At 35.7% G+C, this 26,280-nt stretch overlaps 2 protein-coding genes across 2 annotated transcripts; both read left to right on the top strand.

Annotated features, from left to right (window-relative positions):
* Positions 1-292: 292 nt before the first annotated feature.
* On the top strand, positions 293-10,035 carry LOC116251053 (peptidyl-prolyl cis-trans isomerase FKBP16-3, chloroplastic). The gene is made up of 7 exons (XM_031625114.2): positions 293-490; positions 1,473-1,750; positions 3,061-3,144; positions 5,419-5,468; positions 6,847-6,895; positions 8,774-8,848; positions 9,804-10,035. Exons 1-7 carry the CDS (start codon positions 463-465, stop codon positions 9,921-9,923), a joined length of 684 nt encoding a protein of 227 aa, XP_031480974.1. The 5' UTR covers positions 293-462; the 3' UTR covers positions 9,924-10,035.
* A 1,908-nt stretch (positions 10,036-11,943) lies between these two features.
* On the top strand, positions 11,944-25,894 carry LOC116250805 (uncharacterized). Its single transcript, XM_031624743.1, has 15 exons — positions 11,944-12,095; positions 12,193-12,300; positions 12,408-12,522; positions 13,083-13,837; positions 13,949-14,080; positions 14,678-14,767; positions 15,365-15,488; positions 17,445-17,768; positions 19,414-19,478; positions 19,652-19,817; positions 21,452-21,556; positions 21,642-21,743; positions 22,174-22,356; positions 24,654-24,788; positions 25,675-25,894. Coding segments are annotated over exons 1-15 (2,568 nt in total). The 5' UTR covers positions 11,944-12,093; the 3' UTR covers positions 25,837-25,894.
* Positions 25,895-26,280: the final 386 nt, after the last annotated feature.

The raw sequence follows: 26,280 nt of genomic DNA, 5'->3' as shown, positions 1-26,280 counted from the left end.
TTATGAAAGTTGCTTTTATCATCTTACACTAATAATCAACAGTTTTTTTTTAATCAGTAGTTTTTTCTTTTTTCAAGTTGAGTGCCTAATTATTAACTTTTAACAGTTAAATTACAGTTTTATGTTTTACCCAATCAGTAGACTGAACGTGTTCTACATGTTTATACGAAAGGGCTTTGAGGTTAGTGTAGTTTGGAGAATTATCCGCCGTTTTGGCACAGAGCCAGTGAAACACGCCGACTAGCATGAAATTCTTCACATAATTAATATGAAAAGCCACGAGTGCATATCCATATCTTCCATCAGAAGGGCCAAACCCAAAGCCACGCGAGCATATCCAGATCTTCGATCAGACAGGCTAAAACCATTTCAATACAGAACATTCATGGGAAACGTTATCCGAAGGCATCCGTTTCGCTGCCGTGCTTGCCGCTCTCCAGATTAGCTGTTTACAGAGGCACCATGTCGACCTCCCTTCTCCTTTCTTCGGGTAGAGATCCTAATCTCTTGCTTTCATTCTTTATGATCGGATAGAGTTTTGGGTAGATATCCTAATCTCTTGCTTTCGTTCTTTATCGTCGAGTCTTTCTCATGCTTTCATTTGCAGTGGTCGTACTTGGAAATGCAGGCAAATATTTGCCTTCTGTTTTGTTTATTTACAGGCTACCAGTACTAATCTTTAGTGGAAACCATTCTTGTTAGCTCGTCATCTTAAGTTTCTCATCAGATTAATTTGTTTGACGTTTTATTGTCTGTGTTTGATTTCCTGCCTTTTACCGTCTGTCACTAGGTCTCGTTATAAGTTGGCACAGGAAATGGTAGGAAGGTGCCGTCGAGTTGTACTTGTTCTAGAGTTTCTACGTCATTCTGGCTCCGTTGTTGGAGGCAGTAAGATATTAGGCAAAGAGGAAGTGTTGGAATTATTATGTCGAATTGATTTCTTGTGATCATTGCCCCATTTGATTTCCATTTCATGGTATTCCCATTGTTTAGCAGTAAGGGAACGTAGATTGAAACCTTGCAGAAAAGGGAGGTACTTCTTGCTTTCAAATTTATGCGTCTTATTTTTATCTGGTCCATTTTCTTCCCCTTCTTTTGGAGTAGATTCGTTTCAGGTGAACGTACAATCAAATGCAGACACCTTTTCATGTGGGTACCAGTGTAACTTATTCATGTAGCTGATTAGAAAAGACGTGAGCTTATGCTCATGCAACGCCGCTTGATGTTATAATAGAACTATATGCATAGAAAGCATCTTGGTACATACGGCACTCTAAAACTGCTTACAATTGCTACGACTCTTTTTGAAAGTTTAGTATTGCTTACATTCCATGTGAAATAATTATTATCGCTTGAGAAGCTTACCAACTCACTAAAAGAATTTGGATGTATTTGCCTTCTCAGAAACATACTAATTCTCCTTGAGTTTCTCTAAATGTACTGAATATGACGTAGCTCGATATTATTTATAGGATGCAAATTTGCTAAGAAGGTTACTCCCCACCATTGTATATTGGATAGGCATACAAGTTATCCTCTGAAAGTGCAGTGTAAAACCAGGGACAATGGAACTGTGGGTCGAGTAAAGTGCGGAAAACAGTCTGCTCTTGTCTCTCGGAGGGATGCATTTGGTTTTTTTCTCTTATTAGCTGGTCTGGGTAACCAAACTCTGGATGCTGTTGGTGCTGGATTGCCTCCAGAAGAGAAGCCAAAACTATGTGATGATGCATGTGAAAAAGAGCTTGAAAATGTATGGTGAGATTTCATAACCCAATGTATAATTTCTTACTCAATGAATGCAATTGTGCTGCAATACTAAGACAGTGATTTTTAACCATGTATCCACCAATAACTTGGACTTGAATGAGGAAGACAACATTGATAACTTCTTTTTTGTACTTATTGTATGACTAGAATGTTTTTTGAAGCATTTATGCTTCATGTTCAATACCATGTCACTTGAATGCCGTTTAGAATGTGGGGATACTACCATTTTCTTATGACTCAAGGAACAGTATTCCAGAATGGAGTATCCATGCAAAATTGGAAATAGCACTTAATTTGTGAAGCTTTTACCTGATTTATTTCAGCACATATCTCCTCTTTCTTTAATTTGACACCATGACATGGCATAGGCTAACTACTCGAACCTGGAAAGTTTCTTCATGCTGTCATGCAACAATAACCTCTTTGGCCTTCCTTAAAGGAGCCAAATGAACTGAGCAACTTCGCATGCTTTGATTCATAGAAAGCTTGATAACAACTTAAAAGCACTCATTTAACTGTTGTTCTCCATTTCTCATGTCTGGCTGAGCAGAGCATGAAGGAAGTTGTTTGCAACTTTGCATTGCCTGATTAATATATGCCAAAATTAGTATATGTATGTGACACAATACACGTGTTTGCATAACTTTTTTTCCACATTTATATCTTGTAACACATGAATTAAGGAGCATGTATTCTTGTCATTGACCTCCTATCCTCAAATAAATATGGGAATTTCTAAAAGCTGAGCCCTTTTAGGAAATAAGACAGATCTTCTTCAGCATTTAAAACTTTGGTTATAAAGAGCTGAGGCTTTGGTAATTGATGATGAGTGTAACAGGGCTTTACCTTTGAATGAGCATGGGTAAGCCTGCTTTGTTCATGCATTTCATTTACCAGCATCTGATGATGCTAGAATATGAATGTGCAAAAAGGATGCATTTTTTACCCTCCTTGTTCATTTTTTTTTTTTTTCTAATATAATGACTAGTTAAAAGTTTCTATAAAAGCAGTCACATGATTAATGGTATTCCATCTCTTTAGTTTAAATTTGGATCTGAAGTTGTGGAGTCCCCATTATGTCCATAATACATGGTTGTTCCATGTTTTTATTTGTATACTTGTCTATGTTAGTTCAGTCCTCTCAGAGACTAGGATAAATGTCATATGCTTTGAAGATTGGTTTGGATGAATAACTGTTTAATTCTAGCTTCAGTTTGTCTATGTATATATCTGACATATAACTCATCTTGTTTTCCCGCTCATGAACCAGTTACTTTATCCTTTTTCATGCAGGTACCTATGGTAACTACTGAGTCTGGTCTACAATATAAGGACATTAAGATAGGCTCTGGCCCCAGTCCACCTGTTGGCTTTCAGGTGCATATTGTTAGGCCTTGGTGATTATCTTTTGGTTTATGTGCATACACAAATTTATACTAGATGCTTAGCACATTTTTTTAATGATTATTTATAATTAATTAAGCAGATCTATGTGTATGTGTGGTATTGTGATAGCCCTGGCTTTATGTTATGATCCTAATATGTTATTTTGGATAAGGATCTTTTTGAGGCAATTCAAAAAGCTTGACCACAAGTGTAGCTGAGATCTTCCAAGTGTGAAAATGAAACGTGACATTATATCTACTTGAATTCCTTCAACTCCTTTTATTTCTACAATTGGTAAGCCAAATGTTGTTCCTAGCTTCCCAGCACCACTTATCCTATTTTTGTCCAAGTAACAGAATGTATCTTTCATACAAATGGGCCTAGTTGGTTAACTAGTTGACTAGTCGCCAGCTTGCTGGACAGCCGACCAGTTCAAGTCAGCTAGCTGAGGTAGCCTTAAAAGTCTAACTAGCTGCTGACTAGCCTGCCTAGTTGGCAAATAGTTATCTGATTGACTAGTTAGCTAAAACTAGTTTCAGAAGGAATTTGGTGTCCTTTTCAGCTTTGTGTGTGGAATTATGTACTTAACTTTTATGTATAGGTATGTGCAGGAGTTGATTATATGATTAATTATTTCATTGATTTTTTATTGAACTTTATGTGTGTGTGTGCACTTAATGTGTGTATTGACTGATTATTTCATTCATGCATGATTTTCTTATGTGTTTTTATGGTTCTTTTATTATGTGTATGTGTGCATGCATAAACACAGATATACATGTTTATCAGTATGCATGTCTATATATGTATGTGTATTTGTATGTGTGTTTTCTGCATCAATATCTAATTGAAATTTTATCAATTTTTTTTTGTTTAGTTGCATTCACTGGAGGTGAGCTTAATGTATTACAAGTTACAATGTGTTTTGTTTGATACATTGTGATACCTATTTTATTCTTATTGATTTTGCAACTTGTCAATTTGTTTCTCCCTTCTTTTACTAGTTTGCTTGCAGCAAACTGATTGGGAGTAGCTAGGCTCATCTGGGTTTTCTGGGGGATTCTATTGATAGTCATCAACTAGCCCTTCTGACTAAATAGGAATAAACTGGCAACTCTGCAAGTTCTTAACGTGAAATAATATCTTCCTCTATTATCTTTACTCTTTAGCCTTTAAGGAAAGTATCAAAATCAAGGACAGTTACTATCTGAATGCATTTTCCCTTCTTATGAATTGCTGTCGTATTGTTTCTAATTGAATTTTGGTTCAGGTTGGTACTAGTCCTAGAGCAAAAGAACATTAACAATGGCCTATGCAGTCTCAGGTATTGGTTGTTGGTTCTAAGCAAATACTAGGAACCACAAGGCAAACCTTTTGCAGAAGAGGACAAACAAGTATCTAGATAATGGAAGATCCTTTTAATTCGTGCTTGGTTAAATTGTCAAAAAGAGCTTGGCTTGGGATTTAAATTTTTATACCATTATGGGGTTTAATGTTGTCTAGTTCAGTGACACCCAGCAACATCACATTTACTGCTATTTGTAGCCAAGGTATTCAACATTTGCTAAGAAAAGGAGAGTAAAGCTCATTTGAAATTTGTACTCATATTAGGTAATGAAATGCTCCTCAAGCAAAGTCTTCAAGGCACTAAGTTCACATTCAATACATAGTCATAAAGGAATAGAAGAGAAGGAACAATATTGTTGTAAAGGACAATTTACTGACTTACTCACTTGAGATGGTCAAAATGAAATGACAAATAGTATTGTAACTGAAAAGGCATGAGAACATGCTCAAAAAGTATTATGCGTCATGGGTGATATCAATACAAGATTAAGAAGGGAGAGAAGAGGTGAAAGACAATAACAAGCTGAGTGTAATCGCTCCCAATGGATCATTTGCTGACTGCTGAACTAGCCACTGGGACCTCCAACAGCTAGTTGAACGTGTATGCTGAAAACAGAGAAAAAACAAAGGAAAATATACAGAAGAAATACAAAAAAGGTACCAAAGCTGTCCACAATATATAACAATAAAAACATGTGTCTGAAACTTTAACAGGTATTCTGTAAGTTTCACATGAAGCACACCAGAATTCTGAAACGTCTACATCCATTGACACCCCATTTCTATGATGCAGGCCAATAATTACTAGATATTGCCTCGTTTCTGCATGCTATGCTGCTTATCACGCCTTCCACTTAGTATGTTGCAAAGCCAACTTTAAGTGAGTTTTAGGTATCTAACAGATTGTTGCTATTCCAGGTTGCAGCAAATTATGTGGCCATGGTACCATCAGGCCAGATATTTGATAGGTATCAATATGCTCTGCTGCACACTATTTTAATTCTTATGGAATCGTTACCTATGTACTCAAGTAATACAGGATCCTCGTTATGGTAGAGTATTTCTGGAGAGTGACAGGAAAAAGAAGACGCATAGAATGAATACCTTACACACATGAACACTTTACACACGCATGTGCACACAAAAAAATATCAGCAATACCTTTAAAAGCAATAGAGAGGATGGGCAACTTGGAGTTTTACACTGCCAGAGAGGTAACCAACAAGTCAGCAAGGCCAGGTCTTAACCTCTAGAGTGGTTTATCTGTCATCAAAATGAGAAGATAGCACAAGGGAGTTTTACTAGAAAACCATAAGCAGTGCACACACATGTTGAAGTTTGGATCTAGCTGATAGGCTAGCAGCGAAAGGCCATATTCAGTGCCTATCAAGGCATCAAATTGGAATAGGGGAGCTTGCTTCCTGTGAAATCAAAGTGTTTTTCTCATATGGAGGAAGCAAAGCTCAAATGAGAAGCTCCCTTCCTTTTTGTTGGGAACATGCTTACCAAAGAGAGAGTCGAGATTTCCAATTGTGAGAATCTCAATTCAAGTAGACTTCAGTTCATGTCTTTTATATGAAGCACTTTGTACCTTTAGTATAACTATTACCTGCACTAGGAATACAGTTCTTCCCCTTTAGAAAACTTCCCAGTTGCTTCTTCATTTCAAAATGTGTTTTCCTTGCTTCTAATTAGCTTCCCTTCTTGTTTCTGGTTTTCTTCAGATTTGACTCTGAATTTGCTTCTAGTTTGTTCCTCTCTTCTACTTCCCAAAATTTTTGGTGCTTGTTACCTGCACCATTTCTTGCTTTCACTTTGGGTTTCTAGATTTGAACTTGGTTCAGGGAATTTTTTTTTGGGTGTGAAGCCCATTACAATTAACGCGAGTTGTACAGGGGCAGACCTTTCTCTAAATACATAAGTTCTATAATGGTTCAGACTATACATACAGATATATATGTCTGTCAGATGTTGTTATCTGTTCATTACATCGTTCGACATGTAGACAGCTGGAGTTTTGGCTTGTTCAATCAATAAAGCTTGAGCGAGAGGCCCTTGAGTATCAGTAATCAGGATGAACTCAAGGTGATCTTCAAGTTGCTCATCTAAATGGAGCTTTAATAACTTTGCAGCTTCACTAATGAATTTCCCTTAACTAGTCAAACAGATTGGAGAAAGGCATTAACCCAAAAATAGTCTGAAGTTTGAATTACTGGATTTGTCCATAGGATGGTAATACTTATGCTTGTTTGATGCAAATGCTACTGGTAAAATCTCAGTATAGTTCAGAAGTTACATTACTTCCTGAAAACATTATGGCCCTTACTGTGTTTCCAATTTTGACAGTTCATTGGAGAAAGGGCTACCTTATCTCTTCCGCGTTGGTTCTGGCCAGGTAATTTCATATGGTTCTTGAATAAAATAAACTAAAAATGGAACTTCTTTTGTATTTTCTGCATTTTTATGTGGACTTAAATATGCTGAATTCAATTCTTTATAGCTTTCAGTAGTAAACATATCTGCAGGTCGTTAGGGCATTTCAAGTTCCAAATATACCAAAGATTGTGCTGTTCACAGACACACACACACACACACAGAGAGAGAGAGAGGACTCTTGTACTTTGCTGTTTGAGATATGCCATCCATGATGTCTAGACTTGGGACCTTCGTTTTTCTTGTTTATTCTAATCATACAGGTGGATTTTACCTGTCCAAAAACCTGTGAGTTGGCATACTAGATACTATACATAATTTGTTGATATATAAATTAGTTTGATAAGATAAACAAATTTATTTTTAGATATTAGATCCTTGTAGGATCTGATCTTTGTCTCAGAAAATTATAACAATAATAATGATTCGTAAGTTTTTTAACATGTTGGTTGCAAGAATATGGTTATATTTGTTAATAAACACGTATGTAATGACATACAAATATGTTTTGTCACTTGTCCTCAAACTTATGATGTTGTCACTGTAAGTTTGTTATGGCTTGCATGAAGAAATCTTCTAACTGAAATTCAAATATAGCATGTGATAGATTAACATCTTCTTCAAATATTCTTTTGAAACGTAGCCACAACCTAATATTCAACTCCTAAATAGAAAGGTTTTCTATTGTTCCTTGTATCTCCTTGATACAAGAGTCACCTATAATGTGCAAAAATATGTCATAGAATAACACATGGGTTAAGATAATGTTTATAAAAATTAAAATATGTTATAGTTTAATTTCTTAACAAATTGGAAAAAACAGTACTTTTATTTTCTTTTTCAAGATCATTCCTTTTTTAGTTATATTGTTGTCATAAATGAGTTAACAGAAATTTTTCATGCTGTTTTGCTTATATTAGTTTCCTCATTCAAATTTAGATTATTTCGACTTTTTTACTAAATCATTATTGTCTTAAGAACACCTAACTAGTTCTTTCCTTTTTGTTCTTGAATTGCTCTATGAGCTAGACGTCTTCATTGCCTCCATACGGAAATTGATGAACTAAAACTTACTATGTATTCCTATGACATTTAAGAAGAAACTTTATCAGTGTTTAACAATTTTGTGGTAGCAAAACCAAAAGGCATTGTCTTGCTGGAAACTCATAACAAGATTTTCAAGGCAAGTTTTCTGGATATACCTGCAGCTTTAGTGCCCTTGACTCGCTTGACTCCAGTTCAGCATCCACTTTTTGTTGGTTTCCTGATGCACTTCTCTTGCCACCTTCATGATGAGTCTAAGATTAAAAATGTTGGTAAAGTAGAAATGCTGAAATAGGAAAAAGTGTCACTCAGGCAAGAGGATCATATAGCTCTCATTATAATGCTAGATGATATCTTGACCAATACTTCCCAACGGAGGGGAGCCTCATATTGGTTTAATATGGCAACATCTCAAGTCTTCAAGAGTAAGTTGCATATAGTAACTGTCCATGTGATGTACATGCAGGAAATTAGTTCTGTGCTGCTACATTCTTTATCATCTGTTCAGCAACAAGACGTGCCGAGAAAAACATCTGAGAATGAAAACTGTGCATGTAATATATGTTTAGGGAGATTACTTACCTGGTATGCTGCTATTTGTTAATGATTATGCTTCCTCCAACAACCAGGCTTTCAGAGGAAAGCATCTGAGATTCTGAAACCACTGAATGGAGGCAGCCTAGCAAGAAAATTGAAATTCAGTTTTACTTTAATACCTAGAGAAATTTTCTGTGCTTCTTGTCAATCCACTGAGAACCTTTCTGTTTGTGAACTCATACATTTTTGTGTGAATTAGGTAATCAAGGGGCTGGATGAAGGCATTTTGACTATGAAAATTGGAGGGAAGCGCCGCTTGTATATTCCTGGATCTGTAAGTAATGGAATGATAGTGATAAGCACAGTATTTAGATAATTTTACTATTATAGTTGATTCCATCATCACATATATGGTTCTCAAGTTTTTATCAGCAAAGTTATTCTTGTTATTAGCCAGAAAGTTTGTTTTTCTCTAAAAAGTCTCTGAATTCAAGAAGTCAAACGTAAAATAATAGAAATCTTTTTAAAAAGTTATCAGTTCTCTACTAATTTTCTTGGAAAAACACTGCTAAAAAATAAAAATTCAAACTAGTTGTTGGGATGAAAAAAAAGCAAAAAGACAACGTAAAATATACTAGATAATTTTTTGGAAAATTGCTAAGACGTCACAACATTGTCATATTTCTAGCTTTTGGCAAAATATGATGATTTTTTCATTTTTTTCGTTTAGTTTCTGTTTTTAAAATGATATTTTGGAAAAAAGAATGCCAATGTATTTGGCACTTTCAGATGGATTCATTTTGGTGAGGAACATGCTGAGATGATTAAGAAAAACTTTGTTTTCTCTTCCCCCTCTCCTTATAGCAGTTATCCAACCCTAAACTGCTGAATGTGATATAGTTTCATACCACCACTGGGCTTGGCATATACGCTGTTTCCTCAGTTGAGCTAGACACAGATGTGCACATGTATAGACAGCACTAAAAATGCGTCCTGCATCATTGCGTGTACTTTCTCCACAGGGACTTCGATTTTTTTCATTCCTGTGGGTGCTTGTTAACATTGACTGGCAAACTTGCTTCCTGTTACCTCTATAAAGGACGATCAGTCTTCATTTAGCTTCTCATCAGCAAATATCAAAATTTTTTCGCATAACAAAAATTCAACTTTTCCCTTTTGTATGGTTTATTGTTTCCTTGTTGTAAAATATGATCTTTCATCCTTCAATTCCGGTTCTTTCCTTATGTAAACTTTTGCAATTATGTGATTAATTTTTACCTTTTTTACAGTTGGCTTTCCCGAAAGGCCTAAGTTCAGCTCCAGGTAGGCCTAGAGTAGCCCCCAGCAGCCCAGTAATTTTTGATGTTAGCTTGGAATATGTGCCTGGTCTTGAAGCTGAAGAAGAGTAGATGTGAAGGGCTTCAGCTTCCATTTTGTGTAAAATCCACACTAACTTGCAGCGGTTGTCCATATCCATTTCATTCTGGAATAATATTACTTTGTCCACCATTTGGTTCGTCATGTCCGAGTAGATGCACTTTTTTTGCATAAACTGGTGATAGTTCTGCCAGATCCCACTTGCCTTACAAAAGATAAAAGGGACATATTGGTAAATCCTACATTTCTTGACCAATTTGACATATTCCAGTTGGAGATTGAGTATTTAATAACTACCACAAGGTTACGCCAATGAACATGATCTTTGGTAGCAGAGGAAATTACATTGGGGCTGGTGTGGGCAGTGGCCGGCTCTAGCCAATCAAAAATTTCTTTAAAACACTTGAAATTATATTATACTAATTCAAAAAGTACACGGGGTGCCCACACCAGACTTAAGCTAGTGACTCAAGTGCCCCTCAGTGAAAAAATCCTGTCTCTAGCTCTGCACTATGTTGGAGAAACATGTTTTGCAAGTAGCTGATATAGATACAAATCTACATCAATATGACTGATGATATTATCTCAAGTAACGGCAATTGATGTATTACAATGTCCTCTAAAAGTTTCTCACACTCAATGTGCATAATAACAGTAAGGAATATAAAAACTAAACTATATTACTCGTGAAAGTGCTTCGAAGAAGTTATAATGAAAAAGAGACAAGCAATCTCATATACATGGCAGAGGATGGCTCTTTTACGCATATGTTCTGTATATACCAAGCGTATACCCAATTATAAACAAATATATATACAACATGCAAATGTATCTATTGTAACAGTTTAACATCCCCGCCTGAAACTTGTGGCGTTAATTAAAGGTTTGTGAAGGAGAAAAAAAAAACAAAGAAAACATAGTATGAAAATTAGACATATAAGAATTCTAAAAAAGAACAAAAGATCGATGTCCATAATCATCAAAAATTTCAATTTGTGGCTCAAACACATGCAGTAGCTAGATGGTTATTAAAACAAAAAGTAGTTAGGAAAACAAAAAACCATACAAGGTCAGCAATTAAGAATAAACCTTGTATGCATAAAGCAATTAAGACTTTCTATAAACAATTTTCTTTGTATATTTTACAGCCGATAACGTTTCTTATTTCCACACCTTACAACTGTAATGCAATCTAAAAAATCAAAACAAAACAAATGAATCAAATGAGTAATTAACGTAGAAAATAAGGGGTTCGGGTGATAAATTAAACAACTGTAAGGGCATTGAAAACCTAGCCCCTGCCCGGGCATAACGATCAACTCGTTGAAAAGTGGATGAAACCGAAGGCATTGCATTCTTACAATGGCAAATTATGCAATGGTACATATCAAATAAACATGTACTTTTGATACATGGGATTATTTGAAGAGAGAGAGAGATGGTTGAAGCCAAACGCAGGGAACGTACCTCTTAAGTGTACTTCTATTAATCAAATTAATATACCATAGTAAATAAGTCAGGGCAGATAAATATAACCAGGTAAAAGAAAATAAACAATAAATCTACAAAAGTAGCGAGGCACATTCTTCATCTATGCAACTTTAGGAGTACGCATATGGTACTTCTACTATTTGTAGAGAAGTCAATGGATTGGATATATCTGATCAACTATCCAATTTCAAATCTGTTTAGCTGAATTTGGTAAAGAAAACCAAATCCATTGCCGATAATTTAGATTCGTTTCGGCAACTGCACTCAAAGTCCAATTGCCTCTATGAAGATCTTGCACGATCACGTATGAATGTTGCTTTTAATCCAAGAAGAATCCAGATTCAATTTTAAAAGTGAGTTAAGAGCGAGGGTTTGGACTTGAGTTTGAATGGAGTACATGGAACTGGACTTAGCCAAATCAGATAAGGGTTTGATCCAACGCCAACCCTTATCGTTTTAGGAATTCGAACTTTATATGTCAGAACAAAACCCGAACCGAAAAGCTCCATTGGATCCGATCCATGTGCGCCCGCTCCCCTTTTCACGAGTTGTAACGCGCTCTGCCGCTGGCGCCACAATGCCTCACCCGCCGCTCTCCCTCGACCCCTAGGCGCCAGGAAATTCTCTAGGGGGTTTCCCTCTCAGCCTCTCTCTGTCTCTGAGCTTCGGATTGCATCTCATTTGCTGTTCCAGAATAGATTGCTCCGAAGAATGTGAGTCTCTTGCCTTTCGAGCTTAGTTGGCTGTTTTCCTTTGACTTGGTTTTCCGTTGCCAACGAATTTGGTTTTTCGTTTTCTGTTCTCCTTCAGGTCGAGAATCTGCGTCAAGAACCTGCCCAAACATGCGACGGAGGATCGGCTCAGGGATTTCTTCTCCGAGAAGGGAGAAGTTACCGACGCGAAGATCATGCGGACTGCGTTAGTTTGATCTTTCTCATTGTCTTCCTTTTGAAGTTATTCCGTTTCCTATGTTTCCCAGAATTGACTCACTCCTGAGGCTGGATTTCTTATCTTTTCTTACACAGAGATGGCAAGAGTCGGCAGTTCGGTTTCGTGGGGTTTCGGACGGAGAAAGAGGCGACCGAAGCCGTGAAGTATTTCACTAATGCGTTTATGGACACTAGCAAGCTTGTATGCGAGGTGGGTATTTGACTTTCCTTCTTCTTGTTTTCCTTCTTATTTGTGTTGGGTTCCCGCCTCCTTGTTCGTTTGTGCCACTGGTTTCTTGGTTCAATAAAAGTAGATATGTTGCAAATTCTCGCTAGCATAGACACGTGGTATTTAAGATTTTTTTTTTGCTTCTATAAGTATTTACGCTCACTGCTTTATTGCAAATTATCATTGACTGATATGTAACCCTTTATCCATTCAATGGCGTCAGGGTTTCAAGTCGTTGTGGTATCCTCCGTGATTAGTGGGTTTTGTTTTGTAGTTATTTTCTTTTCTAAGGTTAGCACTCGAAATTTTCTTTGGCTAATGATTATTTTCTTATTTATGATCCCATGCCATTTGACTGTTATTTGGCTCTATTTCTGCATTGGATTTGAACTTAGGCAGGAGCTATTTGATATAAGGATTACTAGCTGCTTAAGCCTTAATATTACAAAATACAAAACACAGACTTATTTTAAGCGAGCTGCTTCCCGTTAATATTGGTTCTGCATTTTCCAATGTCTGATCTCAGAAGCTCGTTGTTTCAGATTGCTCGTAAAGTTGGGGACCCAGATGCCCCTCGTCCGTGGAGTCGTCATGCCCTTAAGAAAAATGAGTTTGAAGTTAATGACACTAGACAAGGTGATGCAGCTGTGAAGGTTTTAAACGATAAAGAAAAAGGCAAACAGAGTTCGAAGAGTTCAAAGGCAAATAGCGAATATACTGATCCTCAGCTTCAGGAGTTTCTCCAGATTATGCAACCACGCGCCAAATCCAAGCTTTGGTCCAATGACACATTGTTGGCTGTTACTGCTAATAGTACTTCACAAGTTAGTGGCAAAGGACAGTCTGGAAAACACAGCAAAGATCAACTTGTTGAAAAGCAGATGCCACAGAAGGCTTTCCATTCTAATGACAAAGTATGCAATGGTACTGACAGCAAGCCTGTCGAGACCCTTCAAAAGAAGAAGACAAATGATATTGTTCATGATGAAGTTGTCTCTGACATGGATTACTTTAGAAGTAGAGTCAAGAAAAATTGGTTGGATTCTGATACAGATGAGGAAGCTTCCTTTAATGGGCAAGCTGGTGATGAAGCGAAGAGGGACATAGGGGATGACCTTGCAGTCCCAATGTCACAGTTGCAGCAAGAAGTGGATGGAGACTATAATTCAAATGATTTGGAGAGAGAGAATATTAGAGGCACTGATCAGGATCAGCCATTTGAATTAAATCCACAGGAGAAAGGTGAGCCATTTGACACAGGGCGCCTATTTGTTCGCAACCTTCCTTACACAGCAAAGTAAGTGTACTTTTGTTAGTATTGAATTTCACTCACATTATTAGTAGTAATTATTTCCTTGTTAATTGTTTCTGACTTTTAAATTGTTTATCTTTGTATTGCACTAACTAGTGAAGATGACCTTCTGGAGCACTTTAGCCAGTTTGGGGAGATCTCTCACGTGCACCTTGTGGTTGATAAAGAGACAAAACACTCGAAAGGGTTTGGCTATGTGCTCTACAAGCTGCCAGAATCTGCAGTCAGGTGCTGATTTTTATCTCTACATTGTGCTATTTTAAATTTTAATCAGAGTCTTTTGGTAGCCATGCGATACTCTTCTTATAGAAGCCGATAGTCTTTAAGGTCCTTCTTCTGTCTTCTGAGGAGTTATTTCTTTGATACTGTCTTTTTTTTGAAAAATTGTGCACATCAAGGCTATTCTTGGCGGATGGTTCTGTCTTATCTTGATTATGGCATGTTATCTTTACATTTGTTGCAATATTGTGTTTTCCCCCTCCCAGGGACAGAAAAAACAGTATCTTTTTTGTAGAGATGTGCGAGTAAAAATATTTTTCAATTATTCTTTGTCATACCTATCAGTTATTCATCTCATTGTGTCAACTTCTTTGGCAAGTGCTTGTGTCTCTTTCCTGAATCTTTGATATGCATGCGTATGAAGTTTTTGCTCATTCCTTGTTCTTTCCTTTGTGTTGCCTCATGTATTTAAGCACTATATTGTACACATTTTCTTTTTGTTTTCCATAATTTTTTTGTTCTTGTAGTTTGGCATTTGTTAAGATGTTAATCAACCCTCTAACATGCAAACTAAATTCCCTACGTGTTTTTTTTTCTCTAATGAAGGGCACTTGAGGAATTAGATAATTCAATTTTTCAAGGACGCTTGTTACATGTCATGCCAGCAAAACAACAGAAACATCTTGAGAAGTTGGAGTAAGTGTAGTTCTTACTACTTTCTATGTCATCATAACTCTGAAATCTTTTGTTTTTTCATAGCAAGTTGCCAGAGATAAAACACTTTTTTTCCTTCTAAATGTGACAATGGACCTTGGAAAAGTCTTAACTAGTGCAAATAACACTTTGTGAGTTAACCTTTTTTCGTTTTTACTGCTTTGGTCTTAACATGCTATATGCAAATATTGATACAGTGGTAAAAAAGGGATAGCTATTTCTCGAGAGTTGCATAATTTTGGAAAAAAAGGAACTTTAAAATTAACAATTGAGTAAATCATAATCCTAGTCTTGTAGTGTATTTGAAAGTGAAAACTCTCTCTCTCTCTTGTGCCATAAGGTTTGAAGGCTCAATGGGGTAAATCATGAAACTGAATCTGTCAGGTATCAGAAAATAAAATTTTTACAGTTTTCTTTCTCTTTCTCTCTCACTTTTTTGTGTATTCATGAAATAAAGACATACGTGTCTATGCAAAACCAACTAATGGGACTTGCATTTCTACAGTCATGCTATTGACATGGATTTTGAAAGATAAGTTCTTCAAAGTTCAAAGTGATTCAAACTGATTTTTGTTGCAGGGCTGATAATGCTGTTGAGAAAAATTCGCTGAATTTTAAGCAGCAAAAGGAGGAAGAGAGGAAGGCATCTGAAGCGAGTGGCAACACACGGTCATGGAATTCTTTGTTTATGCGCCAGGATACTGTGAGTTTCATCTTTGTGATAGTGTCTAATCTACCAGATATTGTTTCACTTGTCATAATTATTGACCTGCATCTTGTCTATGTCTTATTGCTTGTCCAGTCAAAGTAACTTTCACAAATTTACTGAAAATCATGTTTGTGCAAACTACAGGTCAATGTGTTCAAGCCACCTGAATGACTTACTGATTCGTCCTAAAAAAGAAATTCCATGTTTCTATTAGATGTTGGACAGAGATGAGAGAACTAGTTACTCATGTGGAGGTTGTTGACCAGTACAAGTTCTGCCATAGGGATGAAATCAGTTTTGAGATGAACAGTACTTGAACACTTTAAGTTACCAACTTACCATGCACCAAATATCTTGACTTCTCATATCTTTGATTTCCATCCTTACACACTCCATTAATTGTAATTTTAAACTATATGGGGCTATGGGCCATAATTGTGGTCTTGTGTTCCCTATACAGCTATACTCCATTGCGAGTACAGCAAATACTATTGAGCTTTTATTCTCTGTTTCGGTTTCCTTATTTCTGCACACACTCTCTCTCTCTCTGTACAAGCGCTTGTGAATTTTTTCCTTTTTAAATATGGATCCAGTGGCACAGATGGGCAAAAGCTAGCTGAGTAGTTATAAGTATAACAAACTGCTAGAAAGGTCAATCACCATCATAGTCATAGAAAACACATTAAAAAAAACCCGTTTTATACTTCAAAAATAAATCATCCGTATAAACTGCAAAAGGACCCACTTTTTTGAGGAAAATGACTAAAACGAAAAAACTCCAAAAAACACGTTTTTTTGGCTTTTTTTGCATCTTCCGTTACTGCATTTTATTTTCTCAGTTTTTTGCATTTTATTTTTAGGATTTTTCTTTTTAATATTTTTAAAATTTGCCAAGATTTTCCTGAGAAAAACAACTTTGCTGTACCCATTTAAAACCTGTAAACAATATCTGTGACTATGATTAGCGCAAGTGCGCAACTCAAGAATATTTGATAAACATGCACTAAGGCACAAAGTTTCATAAAAATCAGTACATTATTGATGAAATGCTTAGAAAGTAATCAAGCATTAAGACTTACAAGTTACAATAGGTAGTAATCCCTTCTATTATTCTATATATACAACAAAGAAGGGAGAGCTTGCTGTTGGTCCAGATTGAATGTCAAAGGTCATTCTTGACCTTGTTTTTTTGTATTTTTTTATTTTATTTGTCTTTCAGTTCATTGTAAGGTCAAGAATGACCTTTGACATTCAATCTGGACCAACAGCTAGCTCTCCCTTCTTTGTTGTACATATAGAATAATAGAAGGGATTAACCCCAACACCGCCCCCCCCCCCCCCCCCCCCCCCAAAAAAAAAAAAAAAAAACAAACACACACGCTATATATATATAGAGAGAGAGAGAGAGAGAGGGAGAGTACCATTGTCACAATTCACAAATATAGCTGAAAATTTAAAACTATTGCAATGTCATTGCTAAAAAGAATTAATATGTTTTTTATATGGAAAATATTGCGTTATAAAAATTCATGATATTATTGGCATATTTCCTTTATGTCTTTTTGTTATGCACTGCAAATTTATCTTTTCAATTTTTTTTCTCTCAATAAAATTATTTTGAACGTTCATCAATGTTGTTAAGAAAAATTATTAGATAATTCATAATTTTATACTTTTTCTATTATTCTTAATAGTTTCTCATGTCAATTGTCATTGGTTTTCCATGACTCCATAAATTTCCAAGAAAGATTTTGTGAGAATGGTGCCTATTCATTTGGAACCATTTGTTGGGATATATTACATTGGAATATTTGACATACTTGAAAAGTGGTACTTGTTTTGATGAGGTTTTGTGTCACAAAAGTCATGGATATAATTGTTGATATTGAATAGTCTTTTCTCTTGTCATATTGAAAAGCTATTTATGTGCATCATCTCTGATGTCAACAGGTTGTTGAAAACATTGCACGGAAATATGGCATTAGCAAAAGCGAATTACTGAATCCTGAAGCAGATGATCTTGCAGTTCGTATTGCCTTGGGTGAAACACATGTAATTGCTGAAACAAAAAAGGCCTTAATGAATGCAGGAATTAATGTAGCTGCTCTAGAGGATTTAGCTTCTGGAAGGACAGAGAACATTAAAAGAAGTAACCATGTGCTCCTTGTTAAGAACCTACCTTATGGTTCTATAGAAAGCGAGCTAGTGAAGATGTTTGGAAAATTTGGAAGTTTGGACAAAGTTATTCTTCCTCCAACAAAAACATTAGCCCTGGTAATTTATCTTTCTTTTACGGTGCTAATTTTACTCTTACAATTGTTTCCCAAATGGGAGCATATGAACAGGGGAAAACATGGTGAACTTGGTTTACATTCATATGGCTTGTTTTGTTGTGAATCTGTTGTAATGTAGATTTCCTAAAGGGTTTCCCCATCCGAGTCAGTGTGATTTTTTATGTGGGTTGTGCAAAATGAAAGTAAGCAGTGTTAGGTGTGGTTCTCTTTGCAATCAACTGCAGGCAACTGGTTTTATCCATATATGGGTGCCAGATTGGACTTGGTCTAGATGTGGTAAGTAAGTTGGTTGGGTGGGAAAGGTTTGCATTGGAGAACGAAACTTGATTTTGTTGTCAAACCATGATCAGTTGATGGGCTAGTTGACTAGGCGACTGCCTTGTTTTTAAAATTGCTATGGTCTAAGTTGGCAACAAGCACTTGTCGTTATATATTGTGATTTGTTGGTTTTTTTTTTTTTGCCTTTTTACCAAAATATATTTACAAAGGAGCGCATTTTTCTGTGTTAACTGTTATGTTACATATTTGGGTCTGGCCGGTGTTTTCTTTTCTCGGGTACTATTATGCAATAGGTTTATTGCACGTTGCTGTAAGTCGAAATGTTCTTTATTTTTTCTTATACATATATAGGTATGTGTGCATATATATTAGAGAAGGCTCTTTTCCATGTACATGCTATCTCATTTCATACATACAACAATATATATATATATATATATATTATGACTAATATTGTCAAAAACACACAACAGATTGCAAAAAAAGTGTGCTTAATAGCATAGTGCATACTGGAAACCTTAAAAAACTTACAGAATAGTGTAAGTGGAAAAACATGTGTGCTTGTCACGCTCTGGCCCATAATATTTCAATGTGCTGGAACAAATAATGTGAAATGTGATGATATTGTGGAGATATAAAAAATTTAAAGAATTTTTAAAAATATTTGTAAGCATAATAGTTTTTGTATTTGTTTAATAGAGCTTTCTATTATTTTCTTGCAAGAAAATAGTAAAAACTTTTACTTCTTATTGTTTACTATTACTACCATATGTTGTTGCTGTTATTATTATTATTATTATCGATATTTATAGAATTGTAAGAGCAAATTTTCCAATGAAAAGCCTCATTTTTAAAAGAGCTTCAATAGGAGCCTTGTTGAGAGGTTCCTAAGAACAATTATGGTGGCTGTATTTTACAAGTACAAGTGTACAACTGTGTCTTGATTAATTTTAGCATTATGTTTTGATTCATCTTCCTCTTTCTATTTCTTTCCCAATACTGACTAGGGAAAATGAGTTTTGGGGCTTATGCGCCATGTAGGGGCTTTGACTAGAATATAATTTGAAGTTCTAATTGTTTTTTTTTTTTTTGCATTAATGTGTTCATTTATTTCCTTGGTTTCCTTCGTTTTACTTCAAGGGTAATGAAGTGTCTTTTTTTAATTTTGAAAAAACTTTCAAGTGAGATGTATATAGAAGGTTGATCTTACTGACTTGCATGGGTGTCACTTTCTTGGTGACATTCCATCGAGGAGATGTCTTTATGGTTCTTGTCATCTTATGACTCGCTTGAGACTGCTAGCTTTTGTTAGCATTTAAAAGTTCCTTCCTCATGTTTTTTCCCAGGTGAATTTTCTTGAATCAGCTGAAGCTCGGGCTGCTTTCAAGGGCCTAGCATATAGGCGCTATAGGTATTTATTCTTTTTTCCTGATTTCAATTGTTTTCCATTTCATCCATTTAGGATTTTCAGATTCAAAATAGTGATTAGCTAGCATAATTCTTGTTGTTGATGTTTGTGGCATTACTATATTTCTATACTGTGTCGTTCTCTTTAGAAGCTATTAAGGGGGGTCATAACTGCAGAGATGCTCCATTATACTTGGAATGGGCACCCGACAATATTTTATGCTCAAACCATGAAGCAGATGCTGGGCAGGATGACAATGCAACTGGTGAAAAAGACAAAAGATTGGTGCTAGAACAGAATTTTATAGAACTGGCGGAGGACATTGATCCCGATAGGCTTGAGGTTTGCTATTCTCCATTTTCATGACCTTTTTGACAAGACGGGTAAAAATCTTTAGCTTTCTTCTTGCTAATCAACAACAATTCCAAAGAGGGAATTAAGTGCCTTCAGAATAGCTAGTGGTTGGTTTCTGGAATTCATTGTTGATCGCATGGTATGCATATGAAGCCTGATTCTGAAAGTAGCACATGTTAGATTTCAGCCACAAGGTCTACACTTTATCTGTCACCAGGCATCTCCACTGTAACTAGTTTTCAGCTGAAATATCACTAATATAATCCTCAATATAATCATACTTCACGTTAACATTACTTACCATAAAATTGTTATTTTATGATAGTTTTATTGATGTAAAGAGTGTCACAGATATTGTGATATTATTAACGAGAAAAATAAGAAAATAAAAAAAGTGAAAAATCGAGATAGTTTGTAATAAATGTGAGAAAATATTTTTTTCACATTTTTTGTAAAATTTTGTTGATTTTTTCACTTTTATCTCTCTCTTTTTTTTAACGTTAATATCATCATGAATTCAAAGTTAAACTTAAACTGAATGATTTTTCATCATTTTTATCATCATTAAACATTCTTCTTATCACTTTTATCTAGTTATATGTATGTTTTCTTGTTAGGTTCTGATTTATTTCATTTTTTTACCATTTTTTTGAAAATTTTCATTTAAAAAAGTTTTTCATGTTTTTCCCATGAAAATAACTTTGCCGAAAAATACCCAAGAAAAATTTTTCCGTTAAGAACCCAACAACCATATTTGTGGCAATGGATAGAAAAAGGATAAAAAATAATATATATGTGATAATTGAAAAATTAATAATAACATAAAATATTGAAAATTTGATCATCTATGCATTATAGTTGTTGCTATAACTGCACATCTGCACAGATATACTTTTTATAAAGAAGTGAAAAAATTGTGCAAAAACAGAATAAGAAAAAAAATCTGTTTGAAAAGCAGAAAATAAAACGAATAAGAAAGGAAAAAAGAACAAAAATTTATGTTGTCAATGAAAAAAACCTAGGCTATTGAGTGCCTGGGTGTCCTAGGCGATGTTCTAGGTGTTTTAAGATAATAGACTGCCTAAAAACATCTAACCTAGGTAATAAGCTAAGCTTGAGAGCCTACTATATGCCAGGAAGAGGACTTCCTGTTCTGAACACAGCTCCAGGGCTGCACAAAACTGGGGAGCGTTCATTCTGCAGGATGCATGCGAGTGAGTCCGACATTTGTGTCCTTCTGCTGGCTATGCGACAAATGTCCTCTTAAGGACTTGAATGACCTACATCTGAGTTCTTGTTTTTACTTAGGTCATGAATCTAGGCATGCATCCATATTTTACATGTCCAAAGATGTATGGAATAAAAAAATCTGATTATTTTTAATGTAGATTTGATTGATAAGACCAAAAAACTAGGGCCGCTGAACTTTAAGTCCTTAAGGATCCTGACTCATTGAAAAATTGTGATTTTTCTGAATCTTACATTTTTTTGAAATATAGGTTGATCTATGTGATCATACCTGCGAAAGAAATTTCACAGTGCTAGCATGCTGAATGACACATTGATATCACTTTTTTTATAGTACATACCCATGGGATTGACATCTTTTCTCATAACTGCAGTCTCGTTCAGTATTTGTGAAGAACCTCAATTTTTCAACTGCCGAGGAATCTCTTAGGAAGCACTTCTCTGACAACCTGAAGAGTGGTAATATCTTAAGTGCTAAGGTAAACAAAGATGATGGTTTATAGCAACCTTTTTTTTTTTTAATCTTTCCAACCTTAACATAGACTTTTGTTCTGCTTTTTAAAGATAAAGCGACACATAAAAAATGGAAAGAACCTCTCACGGGGATTCGGTTTCTTGGAGTTTGACTCGTTGGATACAGCAAAGACAGCATGCACTGATTTGCAGGTAGTTTACTTCTCCCTCTGGAGTCTGTATAATGTCTTACTTTTGTCTGCATAAGCTTTCTTCTACTTGGATCAAAGCGGTTTCTGACAATTGACACAACTATGATTTTCTGTGGTTCCATGTGAACAGGAAGATGGAAAAACACACGTCTAGTTGGAAATTTTTGACATCCAAATCTTACAAAAAGCATGTGAAAACACAACCTGTTCAGTCTTTACTTTTTTCTCTACAGAATATTTTTGTTATGGAATCACAAAATATCATATAAATTTTTCTTGCTTTGAACATGTTTTTCTCCTAAATCCACAGATTGTGCTAAAGAATGAAACTTGTTAAGTTTTCCAATCTGATTCCCTAATAATTTTTTTTTTTTAAATTTTTGCTTACATACTTTTTCTCCTGTTGAAAAATTCAGTTTCTTCTGTTTCAGGGAACTATTTTAGAAGGGCATGCGTTAAAATTGGAACTTTGTCATGTCAAAAAAGGTCCAGGTGATGGAACTTCATCGTCAAAATTAGACAAGGAGAAGAGCTCAACAAAATTAATTGTGAGAAATATTGCCTTTGAGGCAACAAAAAAGGATTTGAAGCAATTATTTAGTCCATTTGGACAGGTAATATTCATTGCTGTGTTTTTTATTTTCCCAAAACATATTATCTGTGCAACTGCAAATGTATATGAAGTTATATCTTGGAAACCGCTCAAAGGCCTGCTTATCCAGCTAGGATCTAGTGTCCGTTTTGGAAGCTCTACAAAATGGTCCATTTGTTTTGCTTGGCCTTTTAAGTTGGCTAGCCAAGGGTTTCTGACTGGGCTAGGCTGGCCAACAGATTAATTCAGGTAGGCATATTACCAGATGGGTTACCCATGTTCCATCTGCTAGGCCCATGGGCCTACTTGGGTTAGGTTAGACTATCAAGGTCCTTGAATATGTACAACAAGTTCTGATTGCATATTCTAATAAATTATACTTCATAAGCATGTGTAATGGTTTAAAATTTTAAATAAATCGACAAAAAACATCGTAAGTTATTCTGGGGAGAGACTTACCGAGAATACTAGCTACAACACATTATGAGGACCTATTTATTTATGTTCTCACATGCATGGGCCAAACATAGCCAACCCTTGTCAATCCATGGCCCAGGCCGTGTTGCCACAGCAGAAGCATGGGCTACCAATAGGCCAAAAATCTCAGCCTTATCTTCATCCACCATGGTTTCATTGATGGTTCACCCAGCCTGTTGTCTGGCCCTAGTTTGTAGAGTTCACTATTGCCAGTGTTAAACCTTTGTTGGATAATTATTTAAATGCACATAATTTCATAGTTCATAATGCTCTAGGAATAGGTTGATCACAACTATACAGGATTAAGAAGACTGAAAAGATGGTATTCAGAAAGCTCAAAGACCACTACAATACAGTGTTGAGGCACATATGCATACACCAATTTTCATTAAAAAATATTTAAAAGAGCATGCTAAAAAAGGGGAATAAACCCCACTACCTCATTTACGTGAAGAGAGGAAGAAGGCTGCATATCGAGCTGGTTCCAATAGCTACGATTCTATCTGTTGCAGCTAGCTTTGTGTCAATCTTGGAGATCTTAATGATGAAAATAGTCACAGGGAAAACTCAAATTGCAAAGAAGAAAAGTGATCCCAAACAATTGTTACATTGGCAAGTTTTACTGATATTTTAATCTGCCCTTTCTTTGGAGTGCCTTCCTGTTCTTTCCTTCTACTGACACTCGTGTAAGGTTGAGAAGCGAGAAAGGAATCTCTGGGTTCTTTTCTTCAAAAGGTTGAAGAGGAAGAATTTGCTGCCTCCTTTCTCTTGATAATTTAAGAGAAAAGGGCGTGAACAAACAATTTCTAGTTAACAACAATTGTATGACAAACATATCTGTTGCCCTAATTATAATTTTTATTGTAATAATATTTGTCCCCCTGCCTGTTTTAATTTTCTAGCTCTGCCAATGGACGCAACTTGAACATGTGCATGCATGCACACATATACATGTGTAAGCGTTATTTTGTGCTCCAAGGATTCTTGGCTAGATCTGTTAGTTGGGTATGTTTTTAGTGAAATGACCGTATGAATGTGATCTCCATGTTTGAAACCCTTGGAAGTGTTTAGAGGTAAGATCTTATAAGCCAAAGAGTTCATATCGTTGATTTATAAATCCTTACAAGATATGATCATCGTATCAACAAAAATTTGCCTCTCTTTTAGGGAAATAAAAAAAAAACACAGTTTCTATCTGACTGCTTAGGTACTGAATTCTTTTTTTCTTCTTGGAGATATCTTGGCTAATCTGTGATTCTCTGTACAGAAGCCTCCAATCTCTTGACCTTTCTCATTAGAAATATCTCTGATGCTTGAGGCCTATGTCACATAGGTATGGGTACAGAGCATTTTAAAAAATCTTAGGCATTGACACTATATATATATATATGTGTGTGTGTGTGTGTGTGTGTGTGTGTGTGTGTGTGTACCCATACATATATATATATGTATACATATACATATAGTATAAATCAAAAATTAAGATTTTAAACAAACAGTGTAGATTCATAACACTATATAAATTTGTAATTTTTATGCGTTATTGCCGCTTCATCGGAGAGGAGACCTCGTTGCCGGAGGTAGCTTGGTTTTCAGGTAGGTGCTGGAGACCTACAGGCGTTCAATTTCTGTCAAGGGTTTGAAGGATTGCCGTTCTTATTTAAGGTGGACTAAAAAAAAAAATGACAACCAAATTTTGGACGGTCTTGGACTGGACCAAATTTGACCGAGTCCAAGAATGGACCGTTTCAACCTCGGTTTGACCTTTCCTTGGAAATGTCACCTTTTTAAATGTTTGCTACTTTTAATGTGCATGCTTTACTAATATTAAAGCTTTGTCAGATAAAACATTTGCGATTGCCAAAGAAGTTTGATGGGAAACACAGAGGCTTTGCATTTGTTGAGTACGTGACAAAACAGGAGGCTCAATCTGCGTTTGATGCACTCTCAAGCTCCCATTTGTATGGTCGTCATCTGGTAAGATTTGGATTATCAAACACAATAATGTCTGCTTGCACTTGCACTTGACTCGTTACTCCTCCATGTAGTGCTTGTGCCGATATCTTGTACTTGCAGAGACTTTTCAACTTCTCGAAATAGTAGCCTTGGATAGTGTTAGTGTCATCTATCCCTCTGAATGTTGCAGTTGATTAAGTTTGCATCAAACTGTAGATGTTACGCAATACCTAAGACCAGAAATAACACAGCGTGTTAAAATATATTTTGCAGCTCATTTTTATGAAATATTTTATTTTTCTAATAGTTATGACTAAAGATAAGCAAAATGACAATTTCAAGTAACTAGAAAATGCATGTGAATAAAGTCAAAAGTTTCAATCTAGTCACTCTTTCTTAGATGATTCGTACCAATGACGTGAAATTGTCTGGTTAGCAGCGAAATCATGAAGTTCATGTATGTGTATGCATCAGAAGTGATTGGCCACCTGTGTTTCTACAGTTTATAGTTTGGTATTGATTGAACCATCCGTGTGACTGATGTGGCCTATATCGTGTTATTTCCAAAGCTAGTATGTCCTGAGAAAACTGTATAATTGTAAGACTAGTGTTTTAAAAATCAGAAATTGAAAGGCTGCTGATTCAGCTGGTTGTGAATTGGCAAAATAATAATATTTGGAAAAAATAAAAGCTTAAACATTTTGAAAAACAAAAAATGAGCAGTGTACGACACATAAGTTATTTGGCCAACAAATCAAATCCATTTTCCACCAATTTGATTTGATAGGCCGATCTGGGTTGATTTTCACGAGTTTGTAAGAATGATTTCTCTTATTACATGCATTATAAAATCGTTCAAGTATTTTAGTGTTACCTTAAAGAGGCTGACTTTGCTTTATGTTCTCAGGTGTTAGAACGAGCAAAGGAAGGTGAGACTCTGGAAGAATTGCGAGCTCGTACCGCTGCTCAGTTTGGTGATGGTCAAGATGGGGTTGAGAAGCCTTCCAAGAAGCGGAAACATTTATCTGTTGATGAAGCTAATGTCAAGTTCCAGAAAATCTTAACTTGAATCGGCTCTTCACCTGTTTATTTTCTAATGGTTTTAAATCAATTTTGTTTATTATTTATATCTTTCTCCCTCTTTGATGTGGTTTTTGTGCACTGGGACCATTCACATGCATGTGCATGTCTCGTGTTTCATGTATCTCTGCCCGTGTATTGTAAGATAGGCGTCTCGATTCGTTTGGATGCCATTTTGCATTGAATAGTTGCCCGAAGATTTCACCAAGGCGGGAAGCTCGGTTCCCGCCATAGGGCAACTCTGCACTTCCCTTAACACAAGGGAAGCCCATTTCTTAGAAATATATAAAATTATGAAAGCATTATGCGCAGTAGATGCTAAAACGATTGATAAAATTGATGACTCGTTGACTGTGCTGTTTAGAAATTGGCAATTAATTCTGTTCATAAAGGAAATAAATAAATGTTATTTGCATTTTGTTTTGTGAAAATT

Source organism: Nymphaea colorata, chromosome 3 (genome assembly GCF_008831285.2).
Source record: "Nymphaea colorata isolate Beijing-Zhang1983 chromosome 3, ASM883128v2, whole genome shotgun sequence".
NCBI classification, from domain to species: Eukaryota; Viridiplantae; Streptophyta; class Magnoliopsida; order Nymphaeales; family Nymphaeaceae; genus Nymphaea; species Nymphaea colorata.
This window is presented reverse-complemented; position numbering and strand designations above follow the sequence as displayed.